The sequence below is a fragment of the Thamnophis sirtalis genome, unplaced genomic scaffold (genome assembly GCF_051295495.1).
Source record: "Thamnophis sirtalis isolate CommonGarterSnake01/CBP01778 unplaced genomic scaffold, rThaSir2_p1.2 scaffold_8, whole genome shotgun sequence".
Classification (NCBI taxonomy): domain Eukaryota; kingdom Metazoa; phylum Chordata; class Lepidosauria; order Squamata; family Natricidae; genus Thamnophis; species Thamnophis sirtalis.
The window spans coordinates 55,448,114-55,469,154 of NW_028261388.1; the positions used below are offsets into that span (position 1 = coordinate 55,448,114).

Here is a 21,041-nt window from a genome sequence, read left to right on the forward strand (position 1 = left end):
CAATACAATATTTCTCTTTCTTCTTTCCCAAGAAGTTTTCTTTCTACCCAATACGCTCCTCATGCAACATTTTATACAATTTAGGGTTCTAAGCCTCACTAGCAATACAGACTGGAGAAGCAGGTGATTGTAGGTCAGTTTCCAACTGCTGTACTTAAAGCACGGTAATATCATAAACAGCTTCATTGTTCAAAAATAACAGAAAGTCACAAAGTCTACTAAATTCCTAACTGATTTAGTCCTTTGAAATTAAGAGCCCCTTTATTGATAATACTGATGGTGAGAATGCACGTGTTTATGTTTACAATTCCAAATAACCATCACTATAACAAATACTCACAGAGTTCACATTTGAGGCCACAGAGCTTTCCAATTTTGTTGATACGCACCATGGGAGTATCTCCAATGTTTTGCAGAATATCTGGCATAATTTTTGGAGTCTTTGTTCTGAATCAGAAAGAAAAAGATATACAATATTATTAGCAAACAATCCTAAAGTTCATTATCCCCAACTAATATCAGAATGGATCAAACTGAATGGCCAGCTTACAATAAAAGCTACCTTCCAAACAGGCCTTTCCTCCACAAGTCTATTGACTGAACGACCACTTACAATGTAGCATGGTGATGGGGAGATTCAGAAGGAGATTTTCCAAGCTCCCAGGTACACTTGCTGACAGCATCAGGCCGGATCCACTTTCTCTCTTTTTCTGTTGAATTACAAGATTCCTTCTCCAAGATTCCATTGGGTATGCAGTCAACCGAAACAGGAGTGCAAGTCACTGTATCCATTTCAGTTTCAGCAGGGATTGATGGCATTGTGCCTGCACCAGATAGGGAAACAAGAGATCAATTGTATTATGATACCGAACTAACGATCATTATGACTGAAGTTCATAAAAACGGACAATCCCAAATTTAATCTAAAAAACATGGCAACAAATTATAATTCTGTTTTGCCTGTAACTATCCAATGGTTTGGTCTTTGGAAGGCTCAACAAAATAACTAGACCAAACTATTTTGAATCAGGCAGATTATACCCACATACTACTACAAAATAAAATATTTAAATATAGCTTTGCTACTGTCTCATTATTTCCAAAATGCTGAGCTATGTGGATAATGTTTCAGGTAATTCTACATTAGACAAATTTAAGAAAGCAATGTTCCTCAGACTGCTGCACTCTGAAGCTGCTTGATTTCACATTCCATAATCCTGTAACCAGTGAGGCACAACTTGCTTCAGAATCCATGTAGGTTCCAAAATAAAGACAAGGATATAGATATTGGGTTATTGTGATAACATCTGGGAGGGAAAAACATGAAATTGTTGGTGTTTGAGATACGAATTTAACACGTAAGATTTACAGGCACACAACCATTTAAACACATCAATTTCTCACTCAGTATATTTCACTTGACAACAAATGGAAAGCACTGACATCTCAGAACTGTGGTACACCATGTGTGTACTTTTTAAAATAGTAATTTTATAAAAAATTACAATTAAAAAGATACACATTCAACCTAAAAATAGAATGTGGAAAAAAGAAAAAAAATAGAAAGAAAAAATATAGTGTATATGTGTGTGTGTGTGTGTGTGTTTAAATGACCTTCTCCTTCATTAAAGTATAAACAATTTCAATAACTTCTCTTAAAATACAACTAATGATCCTTCCCCCCCCCCTCCCAACTATTATCTACAAGTAGTCATTGACTTACCACCATAGTTGGGACCGGAATTTCCACTGTTAAGCAAGTGGATCAGGCCCAATTTTACGTTATTTTTTTGACACAATTGTTAAGCGAATCATTGTATTATACAGTCATTAAGTGAATCCGGATTCACCATTGCTTGATGAAAGACAGCTAGAAAGTCACAAATGGCAATTTTGTGACTTCGGGAGGTTACAACCATCTGAAATACATGCTAGTTGTTAAGTGCCTTAATTTTGATTATATGGCTATGGAGATGTTGTGATGGTGGTTAAGTGTGAGCAGGGTTTGTAAGTCACTAATTTCAGTGCTTCGATCACTAAACAAAAGATTGCAAGTCAAGGATTACCTGTGTAAAGAAATTCTTCAAGCCTCATTGTTCATTCCTAATCAACAAAAGTCCTTTTAAGGGTTATGAGAGATAATATATCTACTCTTAACCTTAAAAATATAAACCAATTTTATATTCCTTTATTTTTAATAAACCTTATTTTTAGTCTCTTTAAATAATTGATTTCTATGTTTATTGCTCTCTTCCCATACAACTCTTCGACAAGTCTCATTTATAAATCCAATAAGAAAGTTATTCTGGTCACTCTTTCGGCTTGTTATTTGTATATCCTTTTTAATTATTAAAATATTAGCCAGTTTCCTTTGTATGTCCAGTGTAGCCTCTTTTCCCATTCTTGTAACCTGTCACTTTTAAATCCACTTTCAGATCAGTTTCAGTCTTATCCAGTAAAACTTCAATAGGTTGGACAAATAATTAAACAGCCAAAGTTTAGTAGAAACTATAATATCAGAAATGAGATTAATTTAAAAATCCCTTTGTTGCATAAACAAGGTTTATTAAAAGTTTCAGAAGGATAAAAATGACATTACTTTGATTCAAAAAGACAAGGTAGTTCCAAGCATGATTCTGGGGGATTCCAGAATAGGCAAGTCTGTTGCAGAGCAATGTTTTGATCAACAGCTAAACAGTAGAAAGATCTATGAAGGATATTGTAGATTGCTGAGTGCTATATGCTAATACCACCCTTCTTCCCTCTCTTCACTTATACCTACTGGAGGCCCTCCAAGTAAACAGCTTAACTTTGGCCAATGGGCATCCCAAAAGAAAAACACACACACACATGCACACACACACAGTTTTTCATACAAAAATCCTGGTCAAACACATGCTATATATTTATGTTTTTAAAAAAACATGATTTATTTACCAACTACGGGAATACAATCCAGCATCAAAGATCCCTCTCCACCAGCTGCTTATTTGTAAAGAAATCAGTTTTTTTTCCTAACCCTGCTTTGTTAGCTCTCTATGAAAACACTTGGCCCCAAAGCCTTTTCATCTGGTCCAATCTCTTTTAAGCCTGCGGCTCCCACCCCTGCTTGCCAGTGTCTGTTGGCTATAATCCCAGAAGGCTGGTAAATAATCTCTACTTCTTCCTACCACCCACCTCACACAATATCATCCTAGTTTTATAACATATCAGAGAGAAATTGGGAGTGGGGCAGGGTGAGAAAGCGGAACCTGGACTTTTGAAAGTCATCAATTTATTTCCTGTAACTGCTATTGCAAGAGGCTTTCCTGTATTTGTGGCATTATCTAGTTTCTCAAGCTAAATGTAAACATTGATGCAGGGTTCTTAGCACTTTCATGAGTACTATAAGCATTTTGTCAGTTACTTTATGCTTGGTAATTCCATTCTTACATCTAGATAAATGCAAGTACTAAAACAGTACTGATGTATACAGTGTATTATAACAAAGTAGATGCTATTTAGAATTATACAGCTTTTGATCACCCACAGACTTGTTTTCAAGAACTGTAGCCCCAATACATCTGAAGAGGGTCACATTGGGAGGGGTGAGCTGCAGCACCATGATAGCCATGTGGATTTTTCTCTGAAGTATTTAGATGAGTGACTATCAGCTTTGCATCAGAATTCTTACCAACCAGAATCCAAGGCAATTAAGAGAGAAAATACACTACGATCCTTTTGGGGGGAGGGGTTGTTCGGTAACAAAATGTTCTTGTAAATACTTTCCTTGCTTGAACTAACAATCTGAATGCTATATTAGACACCAGCTGTTTTAGATAAGAACGAAGGGATTATATCAATCCTCTTTGATTAACATATCTGTCAAAAATATTGTGTGCAGGTGCTGAAACTAACCAGTTCAGCTTGTAAAGCAATAGTGCTGCAGGGTCATACCAAAGTGGACTTATAACCACTTGTACTATTTTAGTACATTCTGAACCAAATGCAGTTTCCAGGAGGTTTTGAAGGATACCCCCATATACATTATATTGTACTAGTACATATAGGTGCACAGGACCCGAGTATCAAGAAGCCCATCCAATTTAGGAACTAGCAGACTGATGCATAATATGGATTTGTGCAAAAGTTCTCCTGGTCATGGCTACCATTTGCTCTTCCTGTAGGTCCTGAGAGTCCAAGAGGATTACCAAACTGCACACCAAATCAGTCTAAGGGAATAGAATCCCATGCAGTATCAGGGAATCAAAGAGTCCACAAACACTTGATCTTGCTCAGATAGAACCAGTCTTCTTTTTCTCTATCCAGACACTGAAAAAATAATCTTCATAGCATCACCTGGTAGCCTAGAGATTTATAACTGGGTATCATTACAATGCACTGGTTAACAGTTTGCTTCCAGATGTAACTGTAGACTGCTGATAGTTAATGTATCTAGACAAGTGGTCTTGTTTAATGACCACTCATTAAGCGGCTATGGATGGCTAGGATGGATATAGTACTTCCATCCCAGTTCTAATTGAGAATCTTGCCAGAGAAGCAAGTCATAACTTGTCTTACAAGGAAATTTCAATGGAATGCTCAGAAAAATATTCCCATCGAGAAACACGGAGTTCTTGAGTTCCTTTGTTAAATATATTCAAGCAGAGGTTAGATAAACATTTGCATATGTATTCTACATTAAGTAAAGGTAGGGCCTGATGACTTAAATGAGCCATTTCAGTTCCATGATGTTATCAAACTTCTGAATAAGCTTTTGTTGCTATTCTTCAAATACTAGCTGTAAGTTAACAACATATACTATAAGTTATAAAATACCTTAATTTACTAAATACTGTTGAATGATTAAACCAAAAGAAATCTGGCTATTCCTTTTTGTTTACCTGTATTTATCATGCCTACATTAATACTGGCATCATTTCCAGGTATTTTGCAATACTGTATAGAGGAAATAATTTATATTATATTTACACAAAAATAACTGCTGAAAATGATCTCATCCCAAATATTTTTTTTTATTTTGACAAAGTCTTCACAATACTCAGCTTCTATAACTTGTCAACCTTGGTTGTCAATTTCAGCTGAAACAAATCTTGGAGATTTTCTTCTTTGCATAATTATATGCATCTGACACATGTGTCCATATAAGCAAGTATAGTGCATATGTGTGGTATAATGCCAGAAGCCACATATCAAAAGAGGATGAGAACTGGGCAAAACAAAGTAGTTAAATAAAATTATAAAACTGACTAAAGTTAATTAGTAAAATAAAATAGCTCACTTACATAATTAATTGATCACCGTATGTTAAAACTGGAGAAGGAAGAGAGGATAGAGTAAGAATAAGGGGAAGCAGAGGTGTACACTAGGAAAGGGAGAAAAGAAAATTTGAAAAATAAAACAAGATGGACATGATGCAAGAAGGCTAAATAGAGAAGTTAAAAAAGTTCTGCTTTTCTATTACAAAGTGAGTGAGGTTCCAGAGTCAGACTTTTCTCAAGGTCGGAAGTTTGAAATTATTTGTACCTTTCACATATTAACCATAAAACTGACTACTGCAGTCTGTTTTAAATAACCAGGCTAGAGGCTTCAGTAACGGTTTTCGCAGCTTTATTTAACACAGGTCTGGTAACTAGCAGGATTCAGAACGTGGACAGCTCCCGGCCAACTGACAGTTCTTTATATACGAGAGCTGTCAGTTGGCCAGCCAATAGACGCCCACCGCGTCTATCTCCAGCTGGCTGGTGCGTCGCAGCCAATCAGCTTGCGGCTGCTCCGGCCCCTCCCGTCGGCTGGCCCGGGCGGACGTAACACTCCTTCCCCCCGATGGCACATGTGTAGTCTCTCAGGTAAGCGGGCTGCCTGCGCACGCGCTGGGATCTCCTCAGTGCGGGCGCGGCCTCCAACGACGCTGGTGGTGCCTGGCTGCGGTGACGTATCTCAGAGGCTGGCCCGGGCCTGGAGCCCAAGGGAATGGGCCGAGGTAAGACTGTGTAACGTAAGGGTTTGAGTGTACGGTCTGCGTGGTCGGGGGTAGCTGGCAGAGCCGCGGCGTGACACGGCTGGGCAGGTTGATCAGCCCCTCGGCAAGCAAGCCCTGGCTGCGTTCTGTGTGGAACTTGTTGACCGGGTTGAGGGGGCTGGATGGCCCCGGAGCAAGTAGACCCTGGTGGTGGTTGTTGTGGGTTACCTGGGTTGCCCCCGTCAGTTGCTGCCGGTGCCCAGCGCCTCAGCTGGTTCACATGGCGCCTCCATAGTCTTCCATCGGCCAGCAGAACCCTGTAAGAGCAGGGGCCGGTTATCTCGGTCACAATCCCGGCTAACCACTTTGGCTCCCCTGCGTAGTTTTGAGCATATACCCCCTCACCCACCAGAAAATTTCTAGGGAGTTGTGCGGCATTTGGGGTCGTCGGCGAGAAGGCAGGGTGCATCCTGTCAAGGGTGGTCCTTAATCTGCGACCCATTAATAATTCGGCTGGGCTTTTTCCCGTTGTTTGATTTGGGGTTGCGTGTTGAGCCAATAAATACGTACGAAGTCGTTGTGGCCAAGGAAGGTGGTGTAGTCTGGCTAGAGCTTCTTTTGCTGACCTTACAGCTCTCTCAGCCAGGCCATTTGCCGCGGGATGGTATGGTGCTATAGGTGCATGGCAGATGCCTAGTGAAACTAAGAAGGTTAGGAAAGTGGAGGATTGGAACTGGGGCCCGTTATCGGATACAATGACGTCTGGTAAGCCATGTGTCGTAAATAGGGATTGTAGGACTTGGACAGTGGCGCCCGCGGTTGTTGAGGCCATGTGGAATATTTCGACCCACTTGGACAGTGCATCTACTATAATCAGGAAGGTGCGACCTTCTACCGGCCCGAAGAAGTCAAGGTGTATCCGGCTCCAGGGAGAGAGAGGTTTTTCCCAGGTCTGTGCGGGTGCTGCTGGGCGAGCTGGTCGCACTGCTTGACAGGGGGAACACTGTTGAACTCAAGCCGCTATGTCTGCATCCATGGAGGGCCACCAGGCATAGCTGCAGCCGAGAGCCTTCATTCTGACTATGCCTGGGTGTCCCTCATGGAGGCTGGTGAGGACTAGTGAGCGGAGGGCAGCAGGTATGACCACTCTGGCACCCCACAGCAGACAGTCGTGGGACACTGACAGCTCATCCCTTCGGCGGTAGAATGGAAGAAACTTACCTGTGCAAGTTTCCTCCGTCCAACCGCGACTCACTGCGTCCAATATTCTTTGGAGAATGTGATCGGAACGTGTGGCATGTGCTATGTCTGTGGCTGACAGGGGACATGGGACTTCTTCAGTTAGCGTAAATATCGATGCCGCTGGAGCTGGATCGGTCACCGGTGTAGGCAGGGGGCAGCGGCTAAGGGCATCCACGTGCCCTAGCTGTTTGCCTGGTCTGTATATCAGGTTGTATGAGTAAGCGGCGAGAAACTCAGATCACCTGCCCATCCTAGGTGGCAGGATGGTTGGGGTGGGGCGGTCTCCCGCGATTATGCCCAGCAACGGCTTGTGATCCGTTACTAGGGTGAAATTCCGGCTGTATAAATAATAGTGGAACCTTTTTACTCTCGCTATGGCGGCGAGGGCCTCCTTGTCCAACTGGCTATTAATTCCGCTCTGGTTTGGACAAGGTGCGGGAGTACAAAGCGATGGGAAGCTCAGTTCCATCCGGGTATGCATGGCTGAGGACTGCTCCGATCGCGTAGGGGGACGCGTCGCAGGCCAGTACTAGGGGACGGTGCTCATCGTACTGAATTAGCACCGGTGCATTGGTTAACAGTGCCTTGACAGCCGCGAGCGCTTGGTCTTCGCGGTCTGTCCAGGCCCATGGAGTTGAAATATCAAGGAGGCGGTGCAGTGGCTCCGCAACTGTTGCTTTATGCGGGATGAATGGTGAATAAAAATTTAGGAGGCCGAGAAAAGCTTGGAGTTCCTGTTTGTTGTTAGGGGTGGGGGCGGCCGCGATGGCTTCCACCTTGGAGGGAGTGGGGTGGATTCCTTTGGCATCCACCCAAAATCCTAAAAATTCCACTGAAGGCACGCCGAATCTGCACTTTGAACGTTTTAAGTGCAATCCGGCCGTGCGGAACCTTGCGAGGAGGTCCCTTAACGTCTTGACGAGTCCTTTGCGGCGATCAGGACGTCGTCAAAATAAGGGATGACCCCGGGGATACCGTGGAGCACTCGCTCCATAAGGCCCTGGAAAATACCTGGGGCGATGCTAACTCCAAATTGGAGGTGGTGACATTTGAACGTGCCCCGGTGCGTGACAATGGTCTGTGCCGTTGCGGATGCTTCGTCTACTGGTAGTTGCTGATATGCTTGGGCCAGGTCCAGCTTTGCGAAGATCTGGCCCTGGCCCAAGGAATGTAAGACGTGTTGAACTACGGGGACAGGATAAGGGTGTGCTTGTAAGGCCTTGTTGAGTGTGGCCTTATAGTCCATGCACACCCTCAGTGAGCCATCGGCTTTTAGAAGCAGGACTATAGGTGTTTCCCAAGGTGCGTGGTCAACTGGCTCTAGGACTCCCTGGGCCATGAGCTTGTCGAGCTCAGCGTCCACGCGAGCCCTCAGGGCCAACGGAACCCTTCTGGCCTTTAAACGAATAGGTGCCACTAAAGGGTCGAGGTTTAACATGATGGGGGTGCCGTTGTAGCACCCTAGGGCATCTGAAAAGACGTCATCGTAATCCGCTAACAGGGACTCCAGGGAGGGTGCTAGTTGTAGGCAATTAATGCCTGAGATACCTAGGCCCAAAGCTCTAAACCAGTCCATGCCCAGTAGGAGGCTAGAGGGGTTTTGACTACCGTTAGGGGTAAGTTTCCCTTGAATCTTCGGAATGAGACAGGGAAGACACCGCAGCCTAGGATAGGGATGGTGTGACCCTGGTAGTCCCATAGGAGGCAATCTGCGGGGCTTAGTTGTGTAGGGCGGAGGGTTGGTATAATTGACCTCAAGGTGTCCCAAGAAATTATGGTGTGGGCGGAGCCAGTGTCCAGTTCCATCGTGCAGGGGCGGCCTGCGAGTAATATGCGGAGGTGCATTTTACCCTGGCCGCCGGGCGATGAAGCAGCAGTCAGTTCGAGCTGCCAGTCGGACGTTGTTGGCTCCGGGGTGGACACAGCATAACAGGTCATCCGGCCTGAGGATGAGCCCGGGGTCTGGCGCCGGCCTGCAGGAGGTTGGTTGGTCATCGGCAAGGTGGACGACGAGGAAGAAGATGGAGGTCTCGGGTTCCGAGGTTCTCCGTAGGACGACTTGCAGATGTTGGATATATGGCCCTTTTTTCCGCAACGGCGGCAAACGGCCATGCGGAAACGGCATGATGCCCTTGGGTGGCGGCCGCCGCAGCTCAGTTACCTCCGTCGCACAAAGGCTGGGCCCTCATGCGATCCATGGTGCCCGGGGTATCGGCACATGGGTCATTTGGCAGCGAGTTGGTGTGAACGCCCGAGTTGGGCCACCCTTGCAGAGCAGAGGGAGGAAGTCGGCGGGTGTCTGGTGTTGAGTGACCGGCCATTTCATACGCCCGGGCTATATCGACGGCGATTTTCATGCTGAGGACGGTCTTCTCCAAGATCTTCCTGTGGAGGTTGATATCTGCGACTCCGTAGATAAACTGCTCCAGCAGAGCGTCCTCCAAATCGGGGAACTCACAATTTATGGCAGTTACCCGCAGTTCAGCAACGTACTGGGCGATTGTCTGGCCTTGTCTCTGAATGCAACGCCGGAACGTCTGTCTCCAAGTATATCTGGACGGTGCCAGCTCGTAGTGGAGCTTCAAGCGCTCCATCAGGACATCGAGCGGGAGGGAGTGAACTGGAGACGGGGCAGCCAACGCTCGGGCAGTGGCAAACATCTCTGGCCCACAGTAGTGTAAGAAGGTGCCCCTTCTTCTCCCCTCGGGAAGCTCCGACAGATCATGGGCCAGCAAAAAAACCTCGAACCTTTCCAGGAACGCATCCCAGGATTCGGTTTCGGGGCGGAAAGCAGTAAATACCAAAGACGGTGCCAGTGCTGGCACTACCACGGGGTCCGTTTCTGACATCGTCGTCACCAGTTTTAAATAACCAGGCTAGAGGCTTCAGTAACGGTTTTCGCAGCTTTATTTAACACAGGTCTGGTAACTAGGATGATTCAGAACGTGGACCGCTCCCGGCCAACTGACAGCTCTTTATATACGAGAGCTGTCAGTTGGCCAGCCAATAGACGCCCGCCGCGTCTATCTCCAGCTGGCTGGTGCGTCGCAGCCAATCAGCTTGCGGCTGCTCCGGCCCCTCCCGTCGGCTGGCCCGGGAGGACATAACAGTCTACAGTTAATTATTTAGGTGAACTTCCTTCTACTGCAAATTAATAAATGTACTGAGTAATTCTGATTTTAATTCAGCGTACAGTTGACAGTGTTATGTTCAAAACCTATGTTACGATTATTAAATTGGAACAGGCCATTTAGATCATCTAATGTTATGTACAATGTTTTCCCATATTGTTTGGTGACTGGTCACTTTAGTTAAAGATGTAAGGGTTTTGCTGTGGTATGATTGGAACAAGCTTATCTGTTGCTATTAAGAAATATATTTAGTTATGAGATTAGAAAATGTACAAAGAATTTGGGCAGGTTATGAACCAAATGAGGCTACAAAAGTATTATTGGAAGCAAGTTTAAATAATTTATTACTTCAAAAACCTCAACATGAAGCGATTAACATGGAGGGATCCACTGCAGCATGGACAGTGAGTTCGGAGTACTGATCTACCAACTAGAAGGCCTATCACCAACAGAATTGATTTGCTGAATCAGTGATCAGAGGTGGTGACGGGAGACGTTTGGACTGGTGGTTGAATTTGTGGGGACTTTAAAAATTATTTCTTCTTTCCAGCAGATTTAGAACAAGGAAGGCAAAGCTGGGAACTATGTGGCACTATACTACATGCTTTACTGCACCAAGTAGAGGGAAGATTGTTCAAAAATTAGGATGGCTGATAGGTAAAGTATAATTAGAAGATTCTGTTTTGCAGTCTACATTAATAAAGCATAGTTCTAGTGACTAGTCTTCCAGTAGAATTGATTTTCTGATTTGCACTATCTAGTGGGGCTGACACTGATTGTCAGCCATACTCTCTTCCTAATGGAAAGTTTTTCCTATCTCAAGATCAGAAGGATATATGGTGGTGAGCTAATATGGAGTATAGAACAGATTCTCCCAATCTGAGATGAAGAGACTGCCCAAAGTCTTTCAGGATATTGGTTGCATAGAGGGCAAGGGGTAGTAAACTACATGGAGTGTCAATTTGAATGGTGTCACTAGATCACTGGTCTCCATATTTTCCTGTAGTTATAATTTCTGAATAAGTTAACTATAGTGGGCTGTTGGCTTATGATGTAGGATGGGAGATGGTAGTAGGGCAAAATAGTACTGGATTGTTGTATATCGGCCAGGGTTACTTTTCGTGAAATGGGCAGCCATATACATTAACAACTGTTTAACTGTTTAACTGTTTATTTAATTTATAGGCTGCCCAATCCCGGAGGATTCCGGGCGGCTTACAGAAACAGACATTAAGAAAAATTAAAAACAGATAAAAACACAACAAATTTAAAAAGACACAACATGCACCCAATCTAAGCGGGGCTGGGCCTCAATCCAGAGGTCAACAGCCCCAGGCCTGCCGAAATAGCCAGGTTTTAATAGCTTTTCGGAAGGCCATGAGAGTGGGTAGGGTCTGGATCTCTGGGGGTAGCTCATTCCATAGGGCCGGAGCGGCAACAGAGAAGGCCCTACTCCGAGGCGTCGCCAGCCGGTATTGTCCAGCTGATGGCACCTGGAGAAGGCCCATCCTGTGCGATCTTATCGGTCTTAGGGAGGTGTGCGGCAGAAGATGGTCTCGAAGATATCCGGATCCTAGGCCATGTTGGGCTTTAAAGGTGATAACCAGCACTTTGAATCGTGCTCAGAGACCAATAGGAAGCCAGTGCAGCTCACGGAGGATAGGTGTAATGTATCACTCATGCGGCTGCATTCTGGACTAATTGTAGTCTCTGAACACTTTTCAGGGACAGCCCCATGTAGAGCGCATTACAGTAATCCATTCTTGAGGTGACGAGGGCGTGAGTGACTGTTTGCAGTGCCTCCCGGTCCAAATAGGGCTGCAACTGGTGCACCAGGCGAACCTGGGCAAAGGCCCCCCTGGTCACAGCCGACAGATGATGTTCCAACGTCAGCTGCGGATCCAGGAGGACCCCCAAGTTGCGGACCACCTCTGAGGGGAGCAAATTTTCTCCTCCCAGGCTTAGGGACGGACTAGCTGGGCTGTCCTTAGGAGGCAGCATCCACAGCCACTTGGTCTTGTCAGGATTGAGTGCAAGCTTGTTCGCTCCCATCCAGACCCTAACAGCTTCCAGGCACTGGCACATCACTTCTACCACTACGCTGAGTTGGCATGGGGCGGACAAATACAACTGTGTATCGTCCACATACTGGTGGTATTTAATCCTGTGCCGGCGAATGATCTCACCCAGTGGCTTCATGTAGATATTAAATAGGAGGGGGGACAGGACCGACCCCTGTGGCACCCCATAATTAAGGGGCCTAGGAGTCGACCTCTGCCCTCCAACCAATACCGATTGCAACCTGTCGGAGAGGTAGGAGAACCACCGTAAAACGGTGCCTCCCACTCCCACCTCTTCCAGCCGTCGCAGAAGGATACCATGGTCGATGGTATCGAAGGCCACTGAGAGGTCAAGGAGCACCAGGATAGAGGAATGTCCCGCCAGAGATCATCGGTCAGTGCGACCAAAGCGGTTTCAGTGCTGTAACAAGGCCTGAAACCAGACTGAAAAGGGTCTAGATAATCTGCTTCATCCAAGGTCCGTCGGAGTTGGAGGGCCACTACCTTCTCAACAACCTTCCCTAAAAAAGGGAGGTTGGAGACTGGACAATAGTTTTTAAGAATAGCTGGATCCAGAGAAGGCTTCTTCAAAGGTTGTGGAAAAGAACTCTCCCGCAACGAAGCGTTCGTAATTCTCTGAAGCCAGCCTCGCGTTACCTCCCTGCTGGTTGCGACCAGCCAGGAGGGGCACGGATCCAATAAACAGGTAGAGGCACTCATCGCTCCCATGACCTTGTCCACTTCATCAAGGGTGACAAGCTGGAACTCATTCCAGGAAATCTGAGCAAGACCCTCCCCTGGCATCTCCGCTGGTTTTGTCCAAGTGGAGTCAAGGTCTGTCCGAATCAGAGCGATTTTATCCGACAGAAACTGGGCAAACTCCTCAGCCCATCCCTGTAAGGCATCCCCCGCTTCCCCCCCTTTCAGGAGGGAATGGGTTATCCTAAACAGGGCGGCTGGGCGAGATTCTACAGACACAATAAGAGCGGGAAAATGTACACATTTTGCCGCCCATATCGCCACTAAATAAGTCCTAGTGAAGGCTCTTAGTAGTGTTTGGTCGGATTTGGAGTTGCTAGCCCTCCAGCGTCGCTCTAGGTGTCTCTTTTGGCACTTCATCTCCCGGAGTTTCTCGGTGAACCAAGGAGCCCTCCTGGATCCACTGACGCGGAGAGGCCGCAAAGGTGCAATCCGGTCTAGTGCCTCAGTCGCCGCTGTATTCCATGCGGCGACCAAGGACTCCGTCAGATTGTGAGCGAGAGTGTCAGGTATCTCCCCAAGCTCCTTCTGAAATCCCAACGGGTCCATCAGGTGCCTGGGGCGGAACCACTTAATCGGTTCCACCTCCCTGCCGTGGGGGAGTAGCTTCCGAAAAGCAAGCCTCAACAGGAAGTGATCTGACCATGACAAGGGCGAGATCTCTATACCCCTCAACTCAAGATCAAGTCTCCACTGCCCCGAAACACTAGGTCGAGTGTGTGTCCCGCTCTAGGAGTCAGACCCTGAATTACCTGGGTCAAGTCCATGGTTGTCATGGAAACCATGAACTCCTGAGCCCCATCGGAGTGTTCGCCTAGAGACGGCAGGTTGAAGTCCCCCAGTACTATCAGTCTGGGGAACTCAACTGCCAACCCGGCTACTGACTCCAGGAGCGCAGGCAGGGCTGTTGTGACGCAGCTGGGAGGTAGGTATGTCAAAAGCAAGCCCACTTGAACCCCTAGGTCCAACTTCAAGAGAAGGGACTCACACCCTACAGTCTCTGGAGCAGGGATCCTGCGAGGAACTAATGATCCTCGGATAATAATTGCCACTTTCCCACCCCTTCTCTGGTGTCGTGGTTGGTGGAGCACCTGAAACCCTTCCGGGCACATTTCTGAGAGGGGGACTCCTCCCTCATGGCCCAGCCAGGTTTCAGTAATACATGCCAGGTCTGCCCCCTCATCAAGTATTAAGTCCCGGACAAGGGGAGCTTTTGTGAATCACAGACCTGGCATTTAGCAACAACAACCTGAGACCAGGGCCCTGGCTTCTCTTGCCACCAGGTCCTTGAGTTGAGCTTACAGGGCCGGAACAAGGGATCGCTGCGACGTAGCGAGCCCTCCTTCCCCGGTAATGGCTAGCCCTGTAGCTCCCATCAAACATGCCCCTCCCCATCATGACCGGAATGCTCCAGCCTGCCCCCATCCCCGTAGACACCCCCCTTCCCCCCGCTTCCAAATCTATCATTCATTCTAGGACAAGAGGTAGGCCTGGGCCCCCTACCATTTCGGCTTATGCACTCAGTGGAGGAGGCACCAGGCTGCACCCTCGGTCCTCTCATGTATACCCACAGTCACTCTCTCATATATACCCCACTATGTCAATTAAAAAACGTACAAAGATACAATGGGTCATATAAATTAGTTAAAATTAAGTGGGTTCATTCAACAACAAATAGAGAGTAGATCTCAGTGATTGAGATTAAGTAAAATGCATTGGGGGAACAGAGGTAGGCCATTCTAGGGGAATGGCATTAGCAAGCTACTGCCTAGTTGTCTTTTTTTAGGATTGGCAGATAATTTTAACTAATGGTTATGCTGTTTCATGGACTATTTTTTAAATATATTAAATGGACATTTTATTCTTCAAAACTACTGGGAGTCATAAGATTACAGCTTTCTAAAAAGCTAATCAATAATTAATCCTTCATCTCATGGCATATAGCTTCCTTCTATGTATTATATATGCCGTATGTCCAGGATTTCTGCATTTCTTAATTTTGAAGGGTAGTTTATAATTTATTATAGTTTAATAGTTACAGAAAATCAAAAGCCTATTATCTAGAGCATCTTCTCCCTCTTCTCCCTGCCCCAAGTAATACAGCATTTTTATGATGAAGTGATGGATCTATGGAATAAACACTTGAACTACAGGCATTTTAGTAATTAGAAAAAAGCATAGCTTCAGGAACAGGATTATGGTATATATATATACATCTACAGGCAGATGGGGGCAAAACATAGGAAAAATACTATTATTCAATTTTGTTAATAATCTGAAATCATTGGTCTATGTACATAATGTAAATCAGGGGTCTCCAACCTTGGCAACTTTAAGACTTGTGAACTTCAACTCCCAGAAGTCCACAAGCTTTCCTGGATGAGGAATTCTGGGAATTGAAGTACACAAGTCTTAAAGTTGCCAGGATTGGAGACCCCTGGTGTAAATGATACTTCATGTTTTTCATATTTTTATAATTCAGTGTCTGATTTCCAATTATAAATAACACCCCCCCCCCAAAAAAAAACTCCTCTTAAGGCACTCAGTGAGTCACAGTCTATTGTGTGCAAAGAGAAATTTTTATCTGGTGAAAGATGGAACTGACTTGTCTAGAGGGCAAAACAGGTTGGAACTAGTGAGCTCTGGAGATGAAAAGAGAAACTGAAGTCAGGTGCCAAAAAGATTGTGGGGAGAAAACCTCAATTACCTGATGGCATAACAGAAGAAAGAAAACTGGTATCTTTCCATAATCTATTACACTATTGTGATAAATTCCATAAATATTACATTACTGTAATATTATATTTTTCCAATTTGATATCACTCTTTCTAAACATATCAGGCAGTTTTATATTTTAATTTTAAACCATGCAAATATACTAACACTAAAAAACATTAAAATCATAGAAATCATTATTAAACCATGAAAAACCACTAAATCAGTGCTTATCAAACTTGACAACATTAAGATGTGGGGACTTCCAGAATTTTCCAATTAGCATTTTAATATATGGGAAGTCCATGCAACTTAAAGCTGCTAAGTTTGAAAAACACTTGATGTTATTAAGGTTGAATGAAAAAAAAGAATTGGTTCTCCTGAAGACCTCCTAAAGATCTAACCATTTTCATAAGTAAATAAATATTCCGCAGTAGGAGTGACAACCAAGACAGCTTGGTTCCAAGTCTCCACGAGAGAGGTTGATGGAACCTGAATACATACAGCTTTAATGAGTGCTGAGAGGCATTTTCTCAAAGGCTTGAAATAAAAATTACTTATGCTTGTCCAGAAAACTACAAGCGGTCAATGCAATTGTTTAAAGACAAATACAATTCAGTTTCTCCTAATTGAAGTTTCTAAACTGCACTCATAGACAGCCCTATACAGACTGCATTACAATAATGCAGTCTGGATGGTCCCAGTTGAGGCATCAGCATTCTGTTGTCACTTTGTTCAAAGAAAGAGCAACACATTCAAAGGTAGCTGGGTAAACACTCTAGTCCCATGATGACAAACCTATGACACGCATGCCAGAGGTGGCACACAGAGCCCTCTCTGTGGACATGTGCACCGTCGCCAGCTGCTCTTCTGGTTTCTGGCACACAAATGTGTGCCAGCCAGCTGATCTTTGTGTGTGCCGGAGCCCTGGAAACCAATGACCAGCTGGTCAGGGCGCATCCCTGGTCTTTGGGTTTCCGGTGCTTTGTGCGCACAAACATAAATTGGCTGACGCGCATGTGTGCACCAGAAGACTAGGTGGCTGGTGCTGATGCAGCCAGCTGGTCTTTGAGTTTCCAGGGTTCCGGCTTGAACGTGCATTCCAGTTTGGGCACTTGGTGCTAAAAAGGTTCAACATCACTCCTCTAGTCCATTCAGTGTGAGACACAGGTTGAGAGAAGTGAAAAAAAACAAAGAATTTAAAGTCAAACATCAAGACTATCTATATACTTCAAGTAACTTATTAATCATAATCAATAATTTTTATTGATTATAATAAAGACATACTTATAATGAACACATATTTAGTATTAAGTATATAAATACATATTAAGACACACCTATTAAGACTTAATATACATTTCCAAATAAACACAATATTTACCAAGTATTCAGTCACTAGACAAAAGAAACATTGTCAGAGTTTCCAATACTTAAATTCTCCTCAGATTCAATTTTTCTGGGGGGGCGGAAATCAATTTATTTGCCCAATAAATTGGGCAAATAAATTGATTCCCCCCCCACAAAATCAAGAATGATATACTCAAGGAAAGGAATGGTGAAAACCAAAATATTGCCATTATTTATGCAGATAATCTAAGATTTTTGGTGCTGTTATTAGTAGTAGGAGAAAATAAACTCGGGAGAATTGCAGAAAGAATAAGTAACACAGAACAAACTGCAGAATCTGCAGAGATGAGAAACATAAAGATACATAATTCTTCTCTGTAGCTTTAATGCTACAAGGTTATTTGCAAATGCAAATGAATTGTCCTACATTTCAATGTATGCTCATATGAACATGAAATTTATTAGTATTTTCAATGTAAAGGGGTTTCTTCTTCACAGCTTCCAAAATGTATTCATTACTCCTTACAGCAGTGTTACCAAATGATAAACATCTTGTGTTCTCAGATATAAACTTCAGAGATTTCAAAATATTCGTTTTCCACTTCCCACATTCACTGACAGAGATATCCAGACCGCAGTACTCTAACTGGCATGTTTCTATGTATTTACATTTTTAAATTTCTTACTGTCATGAATGCTGCTCATTTACACATTTTGGTAATAGTTCAATAAATTTCTAGAGTAGAATTAGCACTTTTAGGGTCAAGAATGGCATGTTTACACAACATGTTTTGCAACAGACATACTGATATAAGGAATACAGTCAAACATCACAAGTGATGAGGAATTAACAAATTCAACTAGTGTTTTACACCATATGACATCTATGAGATATACTGGGCTGAGAGAAAATGAATAATCTAACATCACTCACTGTGTTTCCATGGTTGTGATGGATTCACGTGAGATTCTCTGTTCCTAATCCACCACTCTAGCTAGGCATATTTGGGGGGAGGCAGTTTTTATGTGTAGATGAGAGAAAACAGGCAGATGCAATGGGGTATGTACAATACTCATCAGTATTTATTTGATGGTTAGAGAGTGGAAGTCACTAGGTTTCCTCCAAAAAGGCTAGCAAGAGGTCAGAACTAGAAGTTACTTTTATAACATATTGGGAGTGTAAAAAGAATTCTGGTGTCTACGGTATACTTTCATTCATCCTAAAATTAAAACTACTATAATTCAACTCAAAGTTGCTTTAACTGTAAAAGGTTTAAAAAAGATAATCAATTGGAGGCAGTGGTTAAGCTACTGGGCTAGAAACTAGAAGATCTAGTCTTCCCTTAGATATGAAATACAACAGGGAGACTTTGGACCAATTCTCAGTTTTTCTCAGCCCAATCCACCTTACAGGTTTGTTGTTATGGGAAAAATAGGAGACAGAAGTATTTTGTATGCATGCTTCCTTAAGTTAATAAAAAGGCAGGATAAAACAAACAAATACATGCAGACAGGGCCGTAAATTTAATATGAATAGATCATGCAACAGCATCATGTTGCTATCTATCAAAGAGCAGAAAATGGATTTCATTGACCTGTGTGATTTTATCCAACTAATAAAAATAAATAAACAGAAAAGAATGCTATGGATACTATGCTCATTAAAATTCCCAATTACTAAAAAGAAACCAATTGTGCACAACAGTATATTTATAACATTTTATATACAAATAGTTGGACTATGCATAATTATGTTATCTTTATGACTTGAAAGATTGTATTATACTAGCTTCCACACTTTACTACTCCTTGGCAGAGTGACAGATGTTAAATTCTTGGCAGAAAGTAGTTTGCAGAGAACAAAACCACAGCATTGGCATATTAGCTGAGAAAGACTGACATTTAGCCTGAAGAGTGGGTATGGCAAGCAACCCCTTGCAACATCAAATTGGTAGATACTATTAAATCCCTTCATAGTAAACATTTTGTAAATTATGTTCCAAAATCTTCTTAATCATTTTAAAACATGTCCCTGCAATCCCATGCAACATTTCTGTTACCTCTTCCACTCATGTTGGGATTTGCTCTTTTGGTTCAGAAGGAATCCAAGGAGGAATCTGTTTTTATTTTGTTTTACAGGAATTAAAAAAATTAAGAAATGTACTCAGCACATGTCAGGTATAGGTAAGCCTTATTATCTAATATTATATGCTCTGGCTCCACTTGACAAAAAGTTCCACCATATTTTGTTTTGGTATTGTTTCAAGACTAAGAATCCCTAAATGTGCCCTCAATTTTATAAGTACTATACATCCAAATTAATGTTAGATTATATAACTCAATACCACCATTAAATTCTGCATCCGTTTGATAAATTCATATTATTAAAAAAAGGCAGATCTCACTTTCTTTATAGATAGGTCCCACAAGATGACCCTGCCTAATAAAGAGCACCTGGAGTGTGCCAATATTGTTGGTTGCAGTAAGGTGAGCTAAATCAATGGAGACAGGTGACTGTAACTTAATCTCACATATTTTAAATCTGAACTAAAGCCTCATCAAGTGTTAAAACTGTAGGTATATATCCCAAGCTACATATAGTAAGAATTAACTCAATGAACTCAGAACTTAGTTCTGAATAATCATAACCATGTTGCATCAACCTAAGAAATCTGTTTTACAGCTAGAGGTCCCTCAAATACACCTGGGAAATGCACAAACAGGGCATTTGAGTTATGCATCATTACACAGCTCTAGCTCTCATTTTACATGCTTGTTTTGTTTTAAAAAGAGAAGCAGAAATATAGGAGTCATCAAGAAAAGTAGAACTTCTAACATGCTATAACCTTCACTGCTCATTAAAAATTAATGTTTGGGAAACACTATAAAGGAGAATTAAAACATTTATTGAATGCCATTACATTTTCCTCAAGATTCTGCTTCTAGCTCACCTGTCCTACTACAGGATGATGCAACCACAAGATGGAAGAGAAGAAATACAGGTCTCTCACAAGCATTTCTTGAACAAAGAACCCTTCTCCACTTCCCAGCTCTGTAAATTTAGAGCTGCAGTTGCCCCATCTCACTATTTCTCTCCTCCCTCCCCTTATTAGATGAAATAAGCTCCTGAGTTGGTACTTTTACTACGAGGTAGGGAAACTCGCCTCCAGCTATTAATATACTCCCCATTTCTACCAGCCGTAGGCAGCACCGCCAAGAATAGGAATTACCAGCCGAACTAGGGATAGAGATTGTAATTTATTAGTACCCTGATAAACACAGGAGTCCCATCCTAAACTCAATTATTACATAAATAAGTGTGTTTCCTTCTAAAATTACTGCACCACCAATACTTACTTGCTTTATTAAAATGAGAAAAGCGATAAGATTCCCGCGGTAGATGGAAAACGCTCCCCAGCCTGAAGATATTCGCCGGCCGACCGCCAACTGCGAGCTCAGCGTGTGCGAAGCTCTTTCCCAACCCACCTTATCTTTTAGGGAAAGAGTAAGCCGTGATTGGCTGGAAGGAGGGCGTGAGGGGCAATAACCAATGAGAATAACCAATGGGAAGGTACTGCCTCAGTACAGCAATGTGCGTACATTGCTTGTTCGGCTTGCACAGCGTGCATGTATAAACTCATGAAAATTGTAGAGTGGCAGTGATTGAGGGCGATTGGTTTTTCTGTTGGGTGTGGGGTGGGATTATATATCTTTCTCGTCAGGGTGTTAAAAGGAGACAATGTTGAGACAAGGTGGAACTCAGAACTTCGTAGTTACTCTGAATTTACGGCATATTTCCACGCCTTCTCCAAGCCAAGCAA

The 21,041-nt window shown here is 43.4% G+C and overlaps 1 protein-coding gene across 4 annotated transcripts in view; it reads right to left on the reverse strand.

Annotated features, from left to right (window-relative positions):
* LOC106542859 (cystathionine beta-synthase-like protein) overlaps positions 1–20,700 on the reverse strand; it is a 54,167-nt gene extending 33,467 nt beyond the window's left edge. For 2 of the 4 annotated variants that reach the window (XR_015697513.1, XM_014058702.2), the window contains exons 1-3: positions 2,938–3,082; positions 614–824; positions 341–447 (exon numbers count right to left, since the gene is read on the reverse strand). Coding sequence is in view for 3 of the 4 variants with exons in the window: in XM_014058702.2 (XP_013914177.2) it covers positions 341–447; positions 614–824; positions 2,938–2,962 (343 nt within the window). In the remaining variant the exon portion in view is untranslated. Of the gene's footprint in view, positions 1–340; positions 448–613; positions 825–2,937; positions 3,083–19,280; positions 19,338–20,577 lie in introns of those variants that run through there. The other 2 variants (XM_087721712.1, XM_014058703.2) reach the window with 2 other exon arrangements.
* Between the last annotated feature and the right edge of the window lie 341 nt (positions 20,701–21,041).